The sequence below is a fragment of the Neopsephotus bourkii genome, unplaced genomic scaffold, assembly GCF_033783945.1.
Source record: "Neopsephotus bourkii isolate Nb327-2 ecotype Australia unplaced genomic scaffold, CSIRO-AGI_Nbou_v1 NB_168, whole genome shotgun sequence".
In the NCBI taxonomy this organism is placed as follows: Eukaryota; Metazoa; Chordata; class Aves; order Psittaciformes; family Psittacidae; genus Neopsephotus; species Neopsephotus bourkii.
In genome coordinates, this window is record NW_026900684.1 from 15,077,547 (window position 1) to 15,098,072 (window position 20,526).

The following is a 20,526-nucleotide window of genomic DNA, read 5'->3' on the forward strand; positions in this document are numbered from 1 at the left end:
AGCAACTGGCTGGTGTATCAAAGTGGACTGGTGCTCTAATCACACTATCTTTATAAATACTGCATTGCACTGTAATTATTTTAGCAAACCAGTGAGTTACAGTTCCTTCAGTCTTACACAGATCACAGTCATGGTAACAAACTGCAATCAGTGAAACAGGAACAAGAACCGACATATTAAAGCCTACCTGTAAAGCAGAGGAGCCTGAGAACACTGTATTTTGGTTTTGTCAATTCTTTGCTTATCAGCAACTTTCTGGCATGGAGTATATTGCAGGGATATAGAAGTTCTTGTGATCTTTAAGAAGAAAGGAAACAGATCCAGGAAGCATAAATATCCAATTTATCTCAAGTTATTTCACAAACATGGGAACAAATTACTTGTATTTGAGTCAACAGAATAAGGGCTAGGCAAGTAACAGTCAAGGATCTGTCAGGAAGAACTTGTGTCTGACCTGGATATTGGAAAGAAAAATAATTACTTTTCTTCCCAATATCAGGGATTAAGGTAGTACACGTCATGTATCTTGACTTGAACAACTGTTCCATAAAAGCTGGGAGAATGCAGTGTAAATAAAACAACTGCAAGACAGGAAAATTGTTCTCAAAGGAGCAGTTAATTGTTCCCTGACAGAGTGAAAAGAAGTATTACATTAGGAATCAAAAAGAGAAGGCCAGTATCATGCAGCATTTTCATAAATTATTTACAGTAATTAGAGAGTATGTTTACTAAATTTTTAGATGACATCTGGCTGGAAAATGCTGCCAGCTTGTTGGAGAACAGGGTTAACATACAGAGCAAAACTAGAGGAATGCCTTAAGGGGGAAAAAAACCTATCAGACACCAAGCTCTGACACGTGGGTAGGAATAACTATAGAGCGGAAAAAATCAGGCTAAGTAACAGTTCTGAGATCAAATCTGATAAATAGTAGACAATGGAGAGTGCAAGGGAGAAAGGAGAAATTATGATTGCAAACCGAACATGTTAACAATACCAAGCTGTGACAGCAAGGGTCATACTATGATGTGTAACCATGAACAGAGTTTGCAAATTGGATGAAACCAGAAAAATCTTGCTGCTGCTGCTGGTTTTATTTCTAAGACTATAGTCTGACTGCCATGTCTAATATTTCTAGACAGGTACTGAGTTCAGGAAAGAGCAAGAAAAAAAATGATGAGCACATTACAAACAAGGGAAGACTGCAGGAGCTGGGGTTGTCTAATATACTGAAGGAAAGACTATGGGAAGGTTCAGACAGTATGCTTTGCATGCATGATCTTAGCTGCCATGGGTAAGAAACTAAACAGTAGTTGTCATGGAACAGTGTATGCAACATTCCTCATAGGAAATTTCCTTTATGGGGCAGATTGGCTAGTTTTAGCACGATGCTTTGATGTAATAAATATTGCCATACATAATTTTTAAGTTTTCCATATGCTGCATAGAAAAGTAAGTATTCACAAAATGACCAAAGTTATTTGGACCACATAATTAATATTTTAATACAGAAATGCAATGTCAAGTTGCAACCAAAATAAACCCAAACTTTGTACCCTGGCCCTGACTGCTACATAATTTCTTGCAGCAAAAGAGTTTAGCAGCAAACACAAGTGATTTATTTTACAGCACCCTTTTTTTTCCTATATTTCCTTCAAAATTCTGAAGTGATTGGAAATAACTTTCTTATGTAAATTGATGACTTTAAAGAATAATGCTTCTAAATTAAAAAATGTGTCATATCTTCATATCAGTTCCATAATGAATATTTCAAGATATATTTTATATTCAAGTCAGTAAGACAGACACTATAATAAAACAAATCACCTCACAAATACATAATTACAGACTAAGAATTAAAATCCATTAAACCACCATAACAACAGTGAACTGCAACTTATGAGGACATGGTAGCTGAACCAGAAAAAAATTTAATAACTATAAAATCATTTAGCTTTATTTATTAAAATCCTTTGATATATTGCTACTGGTCCAAGAAATACAGAAGCAAACATTTCCAGATATTCATGCCAGATGGGAGCAAAGGTTTTCTTTTTCACTTGCCTGAAGTAAGTTAGACTAAATGTTGGACATTCATTTTGAAAATCATTATGTATTGCTATATGCCAATACTGTCTTTCTATATATATTAAACAGCAGCACCATCTACTGGTCCAGAAGATCCTTTCAAACTTTAGAAAAAGCTGTAGAGAATGATCCAGCCATAATAATGCAAAATGCTACTGAGAGTAAAATGTAGTTTTTCAGTCCCTGGATAGGCAAAGGGAGAGAAAAAGAAAAATATCAGGTTGTTATAACAGATACAACTTCACAAAAAAAAACCCAAGTAAATAACCAGGGTTTCATTTTATGACAAAATGCATAAATTTTTTACATGAAATGGTAAATTTATTACTCATTCATTTCATAAACTTGTAACATATTTGCTGCTCAAAACAGTTTAATACAAGTAATCTATGATGCCATAAAGTAAAATACAAAACTAATTCAGCAATTTTAAAAAGTATTTTTAAAGGGCTTTGTCTATTTTCAGATTATTTTTAAGTAGTAAGCAGTTATGAAGACACTATTCTAAGAATGTATGGAAAAGATGAAAGATTTAGTGCATCACAGACATTTAGATGATGAACATGATGGTCTTTTATTGTGGTGCAACATTAACCTGCAGTGAGGGAGTAAAAGAGACTTTCTAGTTCCTGATGAAGGGATGCCTAACGTATTTTACAGTGTCTCCAAAAATACTTGGAAAGATGATCTCTAATGGCAAACTAGGTACCTGTGGATCCTGGACAGATTAGCTAAGGGAACCTGATAATTACACTGCTAACATTCAATGCTTCATATTCCACTAGAAAAATAGTATCTGCCATGTATGTTAACATCCAGTAAACTAGCTTCCTCTAGGCAGTCACCGCTGTATTGGTTTAGGGTCTCTACGTGATACTGTAATTAGCAATCCCAGCTAACCTCCGCCTCATTTTTCAGTTCTTTGGTGAACCTGACCCAAAAAGTCTAATCTACTTGTCTATGTGATTACCAGGACAACTGCTCATTCTCCTGCCCCACTGAAAGAACTAGCTCATATAAATACTGTTTTCAGCCTGTGCTTGGCATCCTGCCTCCTGGCCCTGATACAGTCTTCATTTACTCTCACTGCAGCTCATATAGTAATGGAATTTAAATTTTTATTCCTGTAAAGATTGTCTAGTTTTTCAGCTTTCTTGGAAACCTTAATATTGCATGATATGACTTTCAGCTTCATACTGAAATACTTGTAAGGAGAAGAAATCTAAGAGACACAGGTGTATACCAATTCATACCGTTCCTAGAGATAAAGACAAGCATGAAAGACTAGGTAAGAGACATAGTAAGATTACCTTAATTTCTTTAAATACAAGGACTCCCCACATTGAAGCAACAAGACCAGGACCCTAAAGAATAGGATTTATTTGTACATTAAAACATCATGAAATCTTCCATCTTCTCATTATTGTTCTCAGGGTTGTTGAAATGTGTCTGGATAACAAATTTGGGCCTTTATATTCCATATAATTATGGCGCTCATGGCAAAAGCAAAAATATCAAGAAGGGCTAAAGAGGCAAGAGACTTTATTTATTTATTTTATTTCCCCCCCCTCCCTCCACCTCCAAGAAGGCACAATTTCTTTCTAAATTATGCTGTAGAGTCTGCACTGGCTGTTATACACTCTTTTAGTAGGCTCCGAATATGACACACTTAAGTCCAAACTAGAGTTGACAATGTTACCACATTTCAGAGAGCCATTCAGGTTTATGGGCAGGTACCATGAATATTCCTAACATTTCCTTTATTAGCATGAGTAACTAGCTGGACAAAGTTTTATCACACAGTATGATATCAAGAGACTGAAACATAAATGTGTTTCCTGTATAGCAGGCATCTGGACAAAGCACAAAGCCAGCCAGACAGATGGGTCAGGAAAACTACTGATTATCTGTGATACTGTTGTACAGATTTCCCAGCTAACAGCAATACACAATGATAATTTCCAAGCACTCCTGGTAATATAGTTTTCCCCCTGGGGAGTAATGACTGGAATTTTCATGACTGATGAGAAAATGTTATCTGAATATGAAGCAAAAACTGGCTCTATTAATGCTTCCCATTAGAGCTGTTTTCAGAACTTGACAGATGTTTGGATAGTGATCTTCTCTCCATCTTCAGTACAGCTGATAGGACACAGATTTAGGCCAGCAGGAAAACAGTGTCTCATGCTGAATGTATCTGTGGGTGCTGTTTCCTAGTGAAATTGCCAACTATTACTTGAATAATAGCTAAGGTGTTATTTCATTTCCTAAATAATGTACGTTGCAAGAGGAATGCATTTTTAAAATGAAACAGACTGTTACAGGCATGTGATGAATAGCTGTCTGAAATTCTCTCTAGGGTGAAGGAAAGCAGCAGTTCTGAACCTGTGGTCCAGATAGGCAGTTTCTCATCAGTGCTGTCCTTAAATTTTCATTTCATGATTTTATATCCTTGCCCTTTAGGCATGCTGATAACTAAGTTACTTAAGCTGCTTTCCCTAAATCCTTCAATTTCTAATTAGAATGATCCCAAGTCTCTTTTTTATATTGCATACTGCAGAGTTTATTCTGATTTACTGCATCCTGAGGCAAAGCTTAATCCCCATTAATGTTTCATTAGTTTGCTTCCAAAATAACTGTTCAGTAAACATTGTTTTTGATATTTATGAACTCTCATTTGCCAGAAGTTATCCACCTCTGCATCACCATCTAGTAGACTGGCAAGAAAGTAAACACAAAGTTTATTTTTACCTAGTGATGGAATTTATGGAACCTCTGGATATTAACAGTGCTTTAAAGGTAGAGTATCATACACAGGATTAAAACAGACAAAACGGGCCAACCTATTTTTTCCCTTATTTGCATAAGAACATTATTTTCAGCAATACATAATCTGTTCTGTTTGTTCAAGAACTGCAAAAAGAAGAAATAGCCGACTTAATTAAGGAAAATGATTGCTAGAGGATAAAACTCACAAATGAAAACATCCAGAACAAAATTAATTCTTGGGATGAAAGCATAAAATATTTTTTTTAAAAATCACTTCCATTTACTATTTAGAACTGATATAGCTCTGGTTTCACAGCTTTTGACTTTTACGTAACCTGAAGACTCACACTTTCTATTCTTCTGGGGTTTTTTAATGCTCGGCACTGACCAAGATGGTACTTGTCACAGTCATGTATGTTCCTAAAAACCGAAAGGCTGGCACAGACAAGCAGAACACGCAGTGTATACTCTTGATTAAAATGCTCTAGACATGTCATAATTTCAACTTAATTTCACAAATGTGATGGAAAAAAACCCTTTCACTTTTAATTCTAGTCACAGATTTTATTTTTTATATACTTACTGCAGTAATTATTGGAAAGCTGACCACAGCACTGAGATAGTGATTGGCTATGAACCAGCAGCAATTGGCTACTGCCCAAAGCACACCAGAAACAAACCCTAGAAAAACAAATCCCAATCAAAAACATGCACAGCAAGGTATAGACAGCAACTTGTGGAACATTTATATTTACAGCATAGTTCAGAAACAGCATGTACGTATTTTTTTTAACTATTTTAACAAGCTGGCTCTGATAGTCTAAACCAAAGCTCAGGGGACAAAATCAGCTATATCAACTGAAGTAGCAAATTAATTAAAGTTCACATTTTTCTGGGCAATGTGCTCTACACTCTGGCAGTCAGCTTTTGAAAATCTGCAATGTCATTTGCTCCAGCTTTAGATTAGAACAAAATTTATCATTGTTTCCTAACTTTAATTAATTAACCAAATAGGAGTGATCTTTCAAAAGAGACAAAGGTCAAATGAAGAGACTTGAAAGGCAAACTACAATTCCAACACATAGCTTAAACTGATTACTGAAAACAGTCACAATGTATTTGTCACAAGTAACTGAATCTAATTTATTATTTGAAAACCAGTCATACCTGGCAAAATGGCTTGGGGATAAACATTAGGTTTATTTTTCCTGACTGCACAATAGATCAAAAAGTAGACAGTACTTGTAAGAAATATTCCACTGAAGTGTGCAAAAACATAATCCAAATCTAAAAGAGAAATAATGAAATTACATTAGTCTAAACCATCAGTTATTAATTTAAATTAATTTCACTGACAGCATTCACATAGATAAAAACCCCGTATGGTGCTATTTCTAACAACTCAAATTCAGTTGTGATTGTGACCAACATAGCTGTAAGTCTGACTGGATGGATGTGGTCAATTACATATATATTAAATGTGAATTAACTGCTGTGTTAATCTTAGCATTTATTACAGGCTTTTGTATATTTCTGTGACTTGTTATTTTTGGAACTCTGTTAGTCAAAGTTCTGAATAATTTATTAAAACCTTAAAAAAATCCTCAGGTGAGGCTAGAAAGGGGAGGGATTTTACATAACTGCATCCTCTCCTGACCATCTAAATTTGTACTCCTGTATACAGCCTTGTTTCTTTTCTGTATATTTAAGGGCAAGAACTGCACATGGTGTGGAAGCTAGACATGGCAGAGTTTTGTCCTTTTCTTATCTTGAAGAATGGATCACAATTTTGATCACTATAATCAATAACAATAATTATTTATGGACTTTGTATGTGTTAAAGAGATTGCTTCTGAGCAACCCGGTCTAGTGGAAGGTGTTCTTGCCCATGGCGGGGGGTTTGGAACTAGATGACCTTTAAGGTCCCTTCCAATACAAACTATTATAGAATTATAGAATAGTTAGGGTTGAAAAGGACCTTAAGATCATCAAGTTCCAACCCCCCTGCCATGGGCAGGGACACCTCACACTAAACCATATCACCCAAGGCCTCATCCAACCTGGCTTTGAATATTGCCAGGGATGGAGCATTCACAACCTCCCTGGGCAACCTATTCCAGTGCCTCTCCACCCTTACAGGAAAGAATTTCCTCCTTATATCCAATCTAAACTTCCCCTGTTTAAATTTTAACCCATTACCCCTTGTCCTGTTACTACAGTCCCTAATGAAGAGTCCCTCCCCAGCATCCCTATAGGCCCCTTTCAGATACTGGAAAGCTGCTATGAGGTCGCCACACAGCCTTCTCTTCTCCAGGCTGAACAGTCCCAACTTTCTCAGCCTATCTTCATATGATTATATGTAACAAGGTGATTGCTGTCTCCTTGGAGTTGTAAATTCTCAACAGGACAGGCAGGTATAGTAATGTTAACTTCTGTTATGTCTAGCTGGGGAATATGCAGGCTGCAGTATTCAAGAGAAATTGTATGTGACATAACAAACAATTTTTTAATGGCAGTATTATGACTTCTCAGCAATATGTTGCTTTTAAACTGCAGCTGGTATCACCTGATAAGACTATACACTAAATCTTAAGAAAAAAAATTCTGTGGAAAAGTTTGAAATTGACAATTAAGCTTATGTAAAAAGCTTTCTGTTTCAAAACCTACGAGGTTTTAGTTACTTATATTGTTATATATCTCTTCTCCGCATCAGTTATGATCAATCCTCTTCTCTTTACTGATGTACTGATTGCGTAACTGGGAAAGCTTGTCCCTTTGTTTACCTCATGTTCCAGGCATACAAACTTTGCATTTTGAGATTGCTGGTATTTAATACCTTCTGGAACATAGCTATGAGTGAAGCATGGTATCCTCTGGGCTGTTTCTCACTGTTTTTTTTACAGTGCAATGAACCTCTGAGAAAAAGAGAGTGCTAGCACTATGATTATGACAACATGTAACAGTGCAAAACTGGTATGCTGTACAGCCTATTTTCAAGCTTATCAAGGATTTCACTCTATGCCTTTGAAAAAGCAGGAGAACACAACAGACTGACCAAATAAAGTAGAAGTAATCTATTAGCCTTTACCAAATTGACTTGCTCCTGCATATACAGTTTCATTTCTTCTTCCATGATCCTTGATGTAAAGTACTGGTACAAAACTGGAACCGTACAGTATTCCAGCTATTACAGCTAGGCTACATCCTCTTTAGAAAAAGAGCAAAATTCAGAAAAAATAGCCAAGTGTTAATTAGAAAACTCCATAACACATTTAAGAGAAATCCAGTATTGCAGTTAAAGACTGTGTATGATACGAAAATTGCTAGCAATACCATGAAAATAATACATTTCAACATATTTTTATTTTCTAGTGTAGAAATGGTTCAACACAGTAACTTAGTTTTCCAGTGCTTTGTTGCCAAATAACACAGACAATTCCTGCCCCAAAAGTCTGTAGTATGGATTAATGACAAGAAAAACGAACTAACTAGGATTTCCTGAAAGCAAACCTAGGAGAAAACAAGCAAACAAACAAATTACAGTGCTCCCACCCCCAGCTTCACTGTTGCAGTCTATGTATTCTTAACTCTCCTGAGGTTCACTGCGTCTTTAATCCCCAGATTACTGCATTCTTAACTGTTTCCATTTCCCATGCTGGCCTCTTGTTAGCTGCTGCTTCTACCCTGAAGCACTTCTATCACCCTACCATACCACCATGCCTTCTCCAGATGTATTCACTTGGAAACCACACCCAGAATCATGATATTTGCATATGCTCCTTCTGTGCTGGAATGCTAATCAATCAGGTGATAAAAAGCAGTTTTATGATTACTTAGTTGCTATTGATACTTTGCCAAATGTTTGTTCTTTTACAGTAGTAACTAATACTTAATTAGCAAGGTAAAGTACACTCAACAGTACAAAGGAAACAACCTAATTAGTTGTACAGCTATTCATATATAGGTATGTACACTATATTAGTACCTTAAAACTTGTAATTTATTAGCACATGACTGTGCTAGAAAAACCACAAGATGAAAATTTTGCTCTTAACACTGCGTTCAGTTACTTTCTTTGGCTACTTGGCCTGTATCAGTAAGAGAAACTGTTAATAACTTACATGAGTCTCTTTTTTGCTGGAGAAAGTCTGTTCACCCATGAATCATCAGAGGTATCTTCAGAAACATTAATGGACTGCAAAAACCCAAGAGTTTTCACACAAGTTCAGTTTAAAACAATCTCAAACATTGTATTAAGCAGAACAGGTTTTTGCTAATAAAAAGAAAACAGGAAGAGAAACAAAAGGAATTTACAGAAGTACTCTAAAGAAAGTAGAATAATTTTCTTTTAATAAAACAACTAATAATTAGATCTACCTACGCTGAAGTCTGCAAGTCTGGATATGCACTTTGGGTTTACTACATAATAGAGCACTCACTAGCATTCTGTTTTAATCTGTATGCGGACAGATCTAACCTTCAGAACTTGTCCTTTCTGAAATTTGATAAATGATTTAATCTATACATTTTATTTATAACGTGGGTTTGCCTTTGTTGATACCTCTGGCGTTACTATCAGAATATTGGGCCTATTTGCAAACAGGGAAATTAAGGCCCGTCTGCAGCATAAATTGCAACATCGCTTTATTCTAATCCTGTAATTGGCTTGTCTTCTATGATTTGTCTGGTACACTTGAACCTCTAGTGAGCATTGAGCACAGCTAGAAAACTTTGAGGGACTCTCTATTCAGGTAGCAACTGAGTACTGACCTACAAGAGTAAGGGACAACGGTAGTAGGAGCCTACTGTTCTCTACCTTCTGTTGCCAATGCGGCACCCCTCGTTAATCTCTAGTCTGTGCCACAGCTGATGCTGAGAATTCTCCTAGACATTCTCCTGGCTCAGTAACAAGGCAAAGATCTGGTGGATAACAGTTATACATTGTTGCCTTTCACCTAAGTACCCTCCCAGTTGTACAGTTAAATTTTAATTAAACTTGCTTCCTCTTCTAAGATAGGAAAGTAACACACTCTTTTAAATATACTGTCGGTCATAATGGAAAGGGACTTCTATGTAATTTACACCTCACAACAGAGAAAAAACACTTGGAAAAACCTTTTCTGTTCATCACAGTCTGTTGTATATACAAGATTTTCAAATTAATCACAGAATTTTTAGGGCTGGAATCAACGCATAATTATGTAGACTACCATAAATGCTAGCAAATCTGGTTAGCATTAAGCATTTTTTTTTGTTTTGTTTTTAAATGTATATGTACTTTCACTGCTGTAAAATAACAACTGTAGAGTACTTACACTTTCTCTCAGTAAAGGCGTGCTTTCTAATGAAGTTGCAGAACTCTGGACTTCAGTTTTTATAAAAAGAAATATGACAGCACTTAGAAGAGAAAAATAGGCCAATAAATACCAGGTCAGCTCCTATGGACCTATCAAGTAGTGTTCAGAGACAAAAGCTGTATTTGGAGGCATACTACTTTATTTTCATTATTGCCTTAGAGTCACTTCAATATATTTAAAAAATGCAATTGCTTTTAATAGTCATAACAAGGAAATTAAGTGAAAGCAAGTATCACAGAATCACAGAATCATAGAATCCCAAGGGTTGGAAGGGACCTCAAGAGATCATCTGGTCCAATCCCCCTGCAAGAGCAGGGTAACCTAGAGTACATCACACAGGAACTTGTCCAGGCAGGCCTTGAATATCTCCAATGTAGGAGACTCCATAACCCCCCTGGGCAACCTGTTCCAGTGCTCTGTCACTCTCGCAGTAAAGAAGTTTTTCCTGATGTTCACATGGAACCTCCTATGCTCCATTTTACACCCATTGCCCCTTGTCCTATCACTTGACATCACTGAAAAAAACCTAGCTCCACCATCCTGACACTCACCCTTTACATACTTGTAAACACTGATGAGGTCACCCCTCAGTCTCCTCCAGACTAAAGAGACCCAGCTCCCTCAGCCTCCCCTCATAAGGGAGATGTTCCGCCCCCTTAATCATCTTTGTGGCTCTGCGCTGACTCTTTCAAGCAATTCCCTGTCCTTCTTGAGCTGAGGGGCCCAGAACTGGATACAAGTTCCAGATGCGGCCTCACCAAGGCAGAGTAGACCTACTAACCACACCCTTTCTAATGCACCCTAGGATGTCATTGGCCTTCTTGGCCACAAGGGCACATTGCTGGCTCATGGTCATCCTCCTATCCACCAGGACCCCCAGGTCCCTTTCCCCTTCGCTACTTTCCAGCAGGTCAGTCCCCAGCCTGTACTGGTACATGGGGTTGTTCTTCCCCAGATGCAAGACTCCACACTTGCCCTTGTTGAATTTCATTGAATTTCTCCCTGCTCAACTCTCCAGCCTATCCAGGTCTCACTACTTGAAGTAAATCGATTAGACTTTGTATCACTTCACAGATCTCTCTTCTATATGACAGGATTGAAATGTCTCCTTTCTACAGTGTGTAGTTACAACCACGTTAACAATGTTGCTTTAGTTAACACTGTCTTTTTGTACTAAACCACACATACAAGGGAACATCTGCCTGAAAATTCTGTATGGAACAGCTTAAACCTGCAGAGCACTGGCGTGCTCATGGAAAAAAGTTAATTTTTACTTGTCTGTCCTATGTGAGTGAGGAAAATACTGCTCCTGCAGGGCCTCACGCATATGTGGAAGAAGAAGAGGTATTGCTCAGTAAAATAAAGAAGGGAAACTTTACTGTTTGCAGGTAAATATGTGTAATCAGAATGCACAGGATCTGTTTTTTTTTATTATTTTTATTTTTACAAACGATATTTTAATGATATAGGAATTCCTTCTCATAACTGTAAACAGAATGTCTCCATTTGAAGAATGATTCATCTCCTACTAAAGGAATAAGGGTAGGTATAAAAGGATGTCAGCTTCCTCCAGAGGGACTAGAAAACCACATACAGGTTCCACACAGGAGGCTAAAATGAAATACATGCTTTTGAACTCTGCAGAGCAACATACACAGGTGTTGTGCAGCCTGCCAGGAAAACGTGTTTGGTCACGATCTTTTTCCCTGTTGATCACTTCTCCATGGTATCTCAGAAACAGGCAGGAAGCAGGTGGTGAGCTGAGTGAACTCACCAAGCAGGAATAACAGTACTGCTACTATTTTCTAAGTACCTCACAAAATTACGTGCTACATGTATCAGTAATGGGTAAATAGCTGCAGGCTCTTAGAAAAGAGGAAGGACAGAAGCAAAATTCATTAATCTAAGGCGCTGGCTCTCTCCTAGCAATAAAGAATAGCTCCATCATCTCCATGTTCTTAACACACTTCTTTTCCTAAAGGCATGACATTCAGCTACTGCTTAGCATGCTTATAGCAAGCCTATTGCCCCTTTGATTTAGGACCACCGTTATGTTCCTGGAAAGACCTTCCTGGCCACCCAGTCAGAAATCAAGAACACTGCTACATATCAAAGACCATCTTTCCTACGTGTTTGGACCAACATGTGCACTCATACAAATAATATAAACAGAAGAGTAGAAGGCCTTTCGGAAGATCCTAAAGGAAGACACTGTGGGTTCCTGTAAGTGTGGTTTAACAGTTACAAGACAGGGAGCTATTAAGGACAAGAAATAATACAAAGCCTCTGCCTTTCCATGGACCTTAAAGGAACTGGGAAGGGGTCCTGTCACATATTCTACAGTTCAGAGGGAAGGATTTGTACCCGAGTGAAGTCAGATCAGAAATCTCAGAGGAGTTTCCTCACCAAGATTCTTCTAGTCAGTGTTCCCTCTTGCCAAATTTGGGGAAAATGAACCATTTGAACTACTTCGCTAGGGAGACAATCAGCATATCACTGCTTTGCCTTGAACATGCCTACCAGCAGAAAAATATATTTGTGTTTACGAACAACCATTTCACCACTGTGCTGGGTATTATACATGTTTCTATCCTGACCAGCTAGGTATGGATAGCTCATAAATTCAGCAGTAAATCAGTTTCCAAGAAATACTTCAAAACAGGTACCCTCTAGTTAAACTGTCCCCATGGTTATTACATACATATTTTACATTACAGGTATTTATTATAAGAATAGATTATTACCTTAATAGTGAAAGCCCAGCTCCAATATAATTTAAGATTGGTCTTGATACTTCTTCTGGGTCGATTCCAAACCAACCAAACCTGAAACAATCAGTTTCACTTAGTTGCCTTGACTGAATACAAATACTTAAATTATAACCTAGTCTTGGAAATCTTTACTCATATAAATAATTCTGCTTGAGTTTATATTTTCAATAACAGATCAGTGCTTCAGCTGGCTTGTTGACTACATCTACTTTACAAAAATAATCGATAAAATAAATTTAATTTACATTTTTAAAAATCTATTTAAGATTTGAAGTTGATTTAAATTATGTTATCAGTCCATGCTGTAGAACAAAAAACACAAGCAGTGTACTTGTTTTACATTTAACAAATATATTATTTATTCCCTCAATTATGTTAGTGAACATCACTGGGCATTCATCTTCCTAATAAGACAGAGGAAACACAAAAAGATAAAATAATTAATCTGCATACTTTCCATTGAGATGAAAAAAGACCTTGCATGTATGATAAATCCTCTTTATTAGTGACAGTGTTTTCACTGCAGTCATTAACAATGAACTGGCAATATTAATGACATATGACTTGAGATTTAAACTAACTTACCTTGAACTTGCCCAACCTGTCAGCAAATTAAAAGAAGCCCATATCAAAAGACCAAGAGCTAAACCAATAGTTTTAACAATAGGGACAACTGTAACATTGCCTGAAACAGAAAAAGCAAAATTCAAACCAGTGAAAAACCAGACTGTAATCTTGTATGTTTTTGCTTTAGATTCTGTGACTATTCAGAAGGCAAAGAAATTTAGGCAACCAAAGGCGGTAGGAAATAGTGTTTTACAAAAATAAATATATTAAACATGTTTCTTTCCTCAATACCATTTAAAAAGTTATTTTGTGAATTTGCTGTATAAAATAAGCATAATAAAATAATGTTTTCTATAAGGATACAGCTCCAGTAGTAGGAAAACTTTAAAAAGCCAAATAGCTACCAAGTAACTATTACCTTATATATTGACATTTTTTTAACACTGTTTTTTTATGAAGAGTTAGGATTACTTTGGGTTTCAAGAAACAGAACTTTATCCTTACCTGTAGCCCACACAAACCCCCCAACCATAGCCAGAGGCCAAAACCGCGGGCAATTCTGGATTAAATTGACCACCAAAGAAACTATCCATATAGAGGCACAGAGAATCCACTGGAAGAACATGCCTGTGGAAAAAATCAAATGCACACAAAAGAGAACTTGTAGAATACTACATGTGTGAATCTCTTAACATTCTATGCTTTACATAAAATAGTACAGAAAAATGTGAAAGGCGCCCACCTCCCTTGTGAATTTCAGGGAACCATGTTACAATATATTCAAAGATACATTTTAGGGTGGGATGTTATAATTCTGTTAATCTTTTCCTTACCATGCATTCTTTATATGCAGCTGCAAAAGATATTTTGATGGATAAAGCTTAAACAAACCCTGATTCTCAAACACTTTTGACAGGTTTCTGACAAAGAGGATGTTCAGTTACTGCAAACTTCTCCCACCACCCAAGTAGCAAGTAACACAGATGACTGCACAGGACAAAACTCCTTCAAAGCTCAGGGCTCAGGCTCTTCCACTAATCTAGGACACTGAGGACGACAAAAACTCTGGACCAATCTATTCTACCTTTGTAGATTCTCTAAGGGTCAGCAAGGCAGATCAGTTGATTTTATACCAGCTGAGCAAAGATTTTTGCTTTGAAGTCTAGCCTTGCCTGTAATACAGGTACTATTATTGCAGTAACACAATGGCAGATTTATTCATCTAGGGATCTGTTAATTGACTATGCATCACATAAACGTGTACATACGACACAAACCTAGTAAAGTGTTAAAATTCCAATTAGGAAATAGAAGTGATTGTTTCCTCTCACTGACTCATCAGACCAAACTGGAATTTCATTTTTGATGGATTTTATGTTAGGTCGCCAATGGAAAGGCAATACACTGAAGTTCAACAACTTTTACAACATAAATAACATATTGAGAGCCCCCACAAGGGTAGAAAAAATGAAATTTAAATTTTCATTTTCATTGTAAATGGTCATGAAATACACATCATCACTCTTGAAGTGCGTAACAACATATAGAAAGGCTCTCCTAAAGATTTACCACATCCTAAACCAATACACTATTGTTTTATACCACAATAATAGCAAAGAAAATTAAAACATTAAGGTTGTTTATAAAGCTAACTATAGAAACTCTTATATTTGCCAGCAAAATATTATTCCTATTAGCAAAAATACCAAAACCAATAAAAGAATATAAGTAAGCTTACCATCACCAGTATCAAACTTCTTAACAGGCACAAAGTTTGTTCCAAACAGAAGGACAGCTACTGTGGATGAGGTAAAGCCAATAGCTAGATCTGTTCCATTGCTGATATTAAAGGTACTGTAAGTTTTCCCAATGTTCATCTTTGCTCTGAAGGTGCCTCTTTTTGTGAAGTTGTCTTGCTGAGGGACCTGGCAGATTCTGAAATCAGAGTGGAATTAAACATGTGGAGTATTAAGCAACCTGGTCTAGTAGAAGATGTCCTTGCCCATGGTAGGGAGGGCTGAACTACATGACCTTTAAGTTCCCTTCCAACCAAAACCATTCTATTACTCTATAATAGCAACCTAGTTTAGAAATTGGAAACTTAAAGGACCTTACCAATCTCTCAGAAGCTGGGCAGAACAGCTGTATACTGTAGAATCCCACAGAAAGCTGCCATAAACCATAAATGAAGTAACATAAGAACAGATGCACACACACATCTATCACTATTGTGTGTTTCATAATAAGCTTCACAGAAAAGCATGTCTAAAACCACACAGTACCAATGTACAGATGCACTCAAAGGTTATAAGGAATTGAATTTGAGAGACCTGACACTTTAGTGAACTGTGGTACCAGAATATTCCTTACTCCTGTAGCCAAAGTGGGGGTCACACTGGGATGAGTGAAAAAGCAGGGGTTAGACAAAATCTTAATTGGCAGAAGAAGCTATAGCAACATGCAGTCCTGCTTCCTGGGTGTCAGGAACTGGCACAGGGATTCTATAGATGCCACAGTGGGATTAATATAGGATCATAAGATAACCACAGGGATTGCTCTAGCTGATACAAAATGTGAATAAAGGTTCATTTTTTTTCTGTGGGTAACAAAGGAAGAAGCTGCCTCTAAAGTTTCTTAGTTCATTCCACATCACTATAATAAGAAAGGCAAAGACTTTTTTTAATCCTGTAATACCTCTCTTTTTCTTTGAAGGGGAGACTCATCTTGAGGTTACACTCAACAGAAGTACTACATACATACTTCAGATTGTGACTTTCACAGAAAAAGTGGCTCTAAGGACAACTGTAACAATATGATCTTTGCATACACAATCTTAAGACGCATGTAAAAGACTAAATATAAGAAAAGCATTGGCAGCAGCATACTTAATATGCTGTAAAAAGGGGCGTATTTACAGATACACATGCAATCCTGTTGTTGAAGTAATGCTATTTATACTGACTCAAATGGCATCTTAATGTAGTTTGACATTCCCCAGTGTAGGTGAACTAGCTACTGTCTGGAGGAAAAAAACCTTAAATAGGATGGTAGAAATTTTGCCAAGTCTGGTAAAGGATGCCGCGACTACACTCTCTGCACAAAAGGAAGAGTCAAGCTGCTGCACATCCTTTCATCTTGCTTTACTCTCCAGTGTTACCATCTCTGGAGTCTTCAGGACACTGAGAAGTGCATCTGCTGACATGCTTTTATCTACAGCTTACACACGGCCATCAGTGTCCACGGAAGTTATTTACATTAGCAGGTGAAAAGTTCAATCCTGTAACTAATATATCCGTTTAGTTTCTATAATTTTTTCCTCTTAAAGGATGTCAGTATATTTTTTGGTACTTAAAAAAACCCCACAGATTACATTTAGAAGACACATCTGGAAAGTACAACGGCACAGGTATTTTCATTTATCATTTTTTCCTTCTCCATCTTTCCTGCTTACTTAGAGGATAAGCTTCTCCAGGAAGTTTTCACTGTGTTTAAGACTCCTCTATAAAGTATGTTTTATCTAGGACCAGTAGACACTAAGCAGTGCAAATAATAATGCTGGGATATCTTCAAAGACTGACTTCATGGGGTAGGAAACACTGTGGTATTACACGAATGGATTAAGAAAGATAATGGTTTACATCAGCTATCTTCATTCCATCAGCCTTGCTTCACTGAGTGAATACATTCAATTCATTTAGAGGACAAGTAACGCACAAAACATGGGTTTTGTATGGGAAGAACTTCATGCTGTTAAGAACATAGAAATAAATCTGATTACCCTGCATCTCTATGAACACAGGACTCAGTCCTTTAGCCTTTAAATAAATAAGTCAGTATTCAGGCAAGATACTAAGAACCTTTCAAATTTAAAAGTGGTTTATCAGCCTTTTTGATTTTTGTTAATGACAAAGAAATATTACTTTTAAAATATTTCAGTTCTGTATCTACTAAGAGAAAATCTGGATGTTGAGGAGCAATATATTTTTCTGCTTGCCCTTTATCTTCCAAAAATCGCGATATTGTGCAAACTGAAGACTGTTGCACAACTGGAGACCCAACATCATGACACCAAAAATGGAAAGGAAACACAACTTCCAACTAACTGTGGAAGACCACGCTTCATTCAGACTGTTTAAAACTGTAACTTTCCAAACTTTGGGGCACTTAGCTCTGAATTTGTCTAAATTTCAGACACAGCTTTCAACTCCATTTTAAAGCCTTCAAGAGACAGCTCAGCCAGACAAGGCCTGAAGCAACCTGCTCTAACTTTGTTGATAGCACTGCTCTGAGCATGGAGTTGATGAACTCCAGAGGTTCCATTCAAGCTGAGTTACTCTACAACTGTATGTTCCTATGTCAAGCTCAATCAATGAATTGGCATACAGCATTGACTTTTTTTGCCAATCTTTGCACATACTTTGGACATCACAGAGCTTCAGAGATCACTAAAAAAGCCTACAATCCTATGTTACTGCCAGGTAGACTTGCAGCACACATGCCTCCAAAGCATACAAGCTACCAAATGCCAAACCAGCAGCACTTCCGCAAGCTGCCAAGACACTACAACATAGTGGTTGTATCTGCAACTCAAGCAGAGGCAACTGGAATTGGTGCTGTTATTGAAGGGTTCTTTTTGCTAGGTAGCCCTTACTGAAGGGCAATTCAAGATGCAGAGGAAATACAATCTAATCTGGTTGGCACATGCTGCCGTTATACTACTAGCTTCACTGATTTATCTTACTGGAAGGTTGTGCTCTGTATTTTCCCTGTTTCCTCAGACATATGACACCATTTTCTCCCTTTGTACAGAGACACAAGTTACAACACAACACATTGCTGCCATCTCCACAGACAAGCATGAAATCAAGAAGCCTGCCCTTCAGAACTGTCACCTCAAAACAGACCCAAGCTGTTGTCAAGATACTATTGTTTACACAAATTGAAAGGTATTTTTAGAGGCTGCGTGTCACATTATTTATTTGTATGTTTCTCCTATCATCTATTTGCCATCAGTCCCAGTTGGCTCAGAGCGCCATCTTCAAGTGACACCACAACCCCTTGCTAGCTGCTCAAGAAGCATTTCTTCGCTTCCCTAAGATGAATGCATTTGCAGGACATTCTTTTGGGCAGTATTTTCTGTAAAGGGAACATGGAAAAACACGCAGCCTTGTGGATGTTGCTTCTACAGACACCAACACGCCGGCGGCTGGCTCTGCAGGGCAGGCCCAGGCTGCAAGTGGGGGACAGGACAGGCCGAGGCCGCCGCTAAAGGCAGCGCCAGGTCCTGGGAAGGCCAACTGCTCGGTAGCTCGCCCCGACAGAAAACTCGAGAGCCCCCACCCAACGCGGACACCTTTCCCTAGCCGCCGCGGCCTGTCTCACAGCGCTCCGCTTCCGCAGCCAGCGGGGAGGCGGCCAGCAATGGGCCCACACCGCCTGTTCCCTTGCCGGAGCCTGCCGCTAAACCCCGGCCACCGCTGCTGCCCACCCAGCTCCTTGCCAGCTCTTGCCGCGCTACCGCCAAGGTCACCCGCAGGCCTCCCCCGGCGCACCAGCCTCCCGCCCGGGCCTCACCGCCCGCTGCACCGCCCCTCGCCTCGGCCCGCCTCTTCCCCATCGCTCTCAGGGCCGGGAGCGGGTGGAGGCGAGCCGGCGGAGGTCGAGGCGGGCTTCCGCGCCCGTTTCGTCCGCCGATACTCCGCGGCCGGCAGCCGGCGCGGCTGCGATCCCGGGCTGCGGCAACCCAGCGGGGCGCAGGGGCTCTCCCGGGACACCGGCTGTCCGTCTGGTGGAGGGCGAAACACTAAGAGAAACGTTAAATTTGGGCAAATAGGGCGTGATAAGAGCTTATTTACGCCTCCCTGAGCTGAAACGCGGCCGATGAGACGACTATTTATGCTCAGTGGAAGCGCACCTGTGTACTTCACAGGCTGCCGCTGATACCGTGCTGCGCGCCCTGCCTTTGGCCGAAGTGCACGGACACAGTTTGAGGGCAGGACTGGTGCCCGAGGGGGACGGCTGTCCGCCTTGCGGCTCCTCCCTCGCCCCAGAGGCCTCCCCGCCCGCTGGGAGCTGCCTTCATGGTTTGCATGATGTCAAGAGGAGATTTTTGCAGATTTCCCTGTAAGGATTTGGCCCAGACCAATTAAAGCGCAGACTATTAGTCAGCATGTTTAGTCAGGAAGCAAACATTTCTCTCTGTCTTCTTGGTGTACAGCTTCCAGATGGCAGCCCAAATTCATCTCCTTATGAGTGCAGCACAAGCCTTCTAAAGTAATGCTTCATCTTTTGCAAATCAAATCTGCATTATCCATAATAAGGACATATGCTTTTTCTGCAGAGTGTAAGTTCTCAGTCCCATGGATTCAGTAAAGCTAGAAGTGCACCGTTTATCAATCATTTTAATGTAAATGCCTGCCCGTGTGACATTTAGAGAGATGAACTGCAGAACATCTCTATGGAAACAATTTAGCTGTAGTGCATCCAAGAGGAACAACATCCCATACGATAATCATGTAGCCTGGGAAGAAACAAGTACTTTTTATTATAAAGGCAATGTGTGTCTTTGTGTTGCATTATTTTATTCAGAAAAAAAAAGAAAATGTTAGGAAAAATATTATTTTTTTACATTGAACTACCCGCACATAGAAAACAAGAGTATGCATAATAAGTAGCCTAACCTGAAACTACATCCTTCCAGGTGTCCAGAGACAAAGAGGGGTGATGAGCTTTGGCTTCTGAAGAATCCTGATATTGAATAAAAAGTTTTCCAAAAATCCTGCCTCTGATTTCGTTTGGAAGAATGAATCTCAGAGGAGTCATCGACAATGACTTTTAGTTACTGTCTCTGCTCCACTTGAGCTAATGCTCACCCATTCCTCACTGTTTATCTATTCCTTGCAATTTCTTCAAACCATGCTGGTTTTGGAGCATTGTTTTTGTCATTAACGCAACAGTTAACATGACACTGACAGTT

At 38.7% G+C, this 20,526-nt stretch overlaps 1 protein-coding gene across 3 annotated transcripts; it reads right to left on the reverse strand.

Moving 5' to 3' along the window:
- Positions 1-214: 214 nt before the first annotated feature.
- Positions 215-20,061, reverse strand: TMEM144 (transmembrane protein 144). 3 transcript variants are annotated; one of them, XM_061373531.1, is made up of 12 exons: positions 19,465-20,061; positions 15,289-15,485; positions 14,055-14,177; positions 13,569-13,668; positions 12,957-13,037; positions 10,171-10,252; positions 8,977-9,050; positions 7,944-8,062; positions 6,023-6,142; positions 5,439-5,536; positions 3,397-3,450; positions 215-2,269 (listed from the first exon to the last, which is right to left on the reverse strand). In XM_061373531.1, exons 2-12 carry the CDS (start codon positions 15,425-15,427, stop codon positions 2,186-2,188), a joined length of 1,074 nt encoding a protein of 357 aa, XP_061229515.1. In that variant the 5' UTR covers positions 15,428-15,485; positions 19,465-20,061; the 3' UTR covers positions 215-2,185. The 3 variants fall into 3 exon arrangements, with proteins under 3 accessions (XP_061229515.1, XP_061229523.1, XP_061229505.1); XM_061373539.1 differs by lacking the exon at positions 19,465-20,061 and adding an exon at positions 18,904-18,999; XM_061373521.1 differs by lacking the exon at positions 19,465-20,061 and adding an exon at positions 18,366-18,438.
- Between the last annotated feature and the right edge of the window lie 465 nt (positions 20,062-20,526).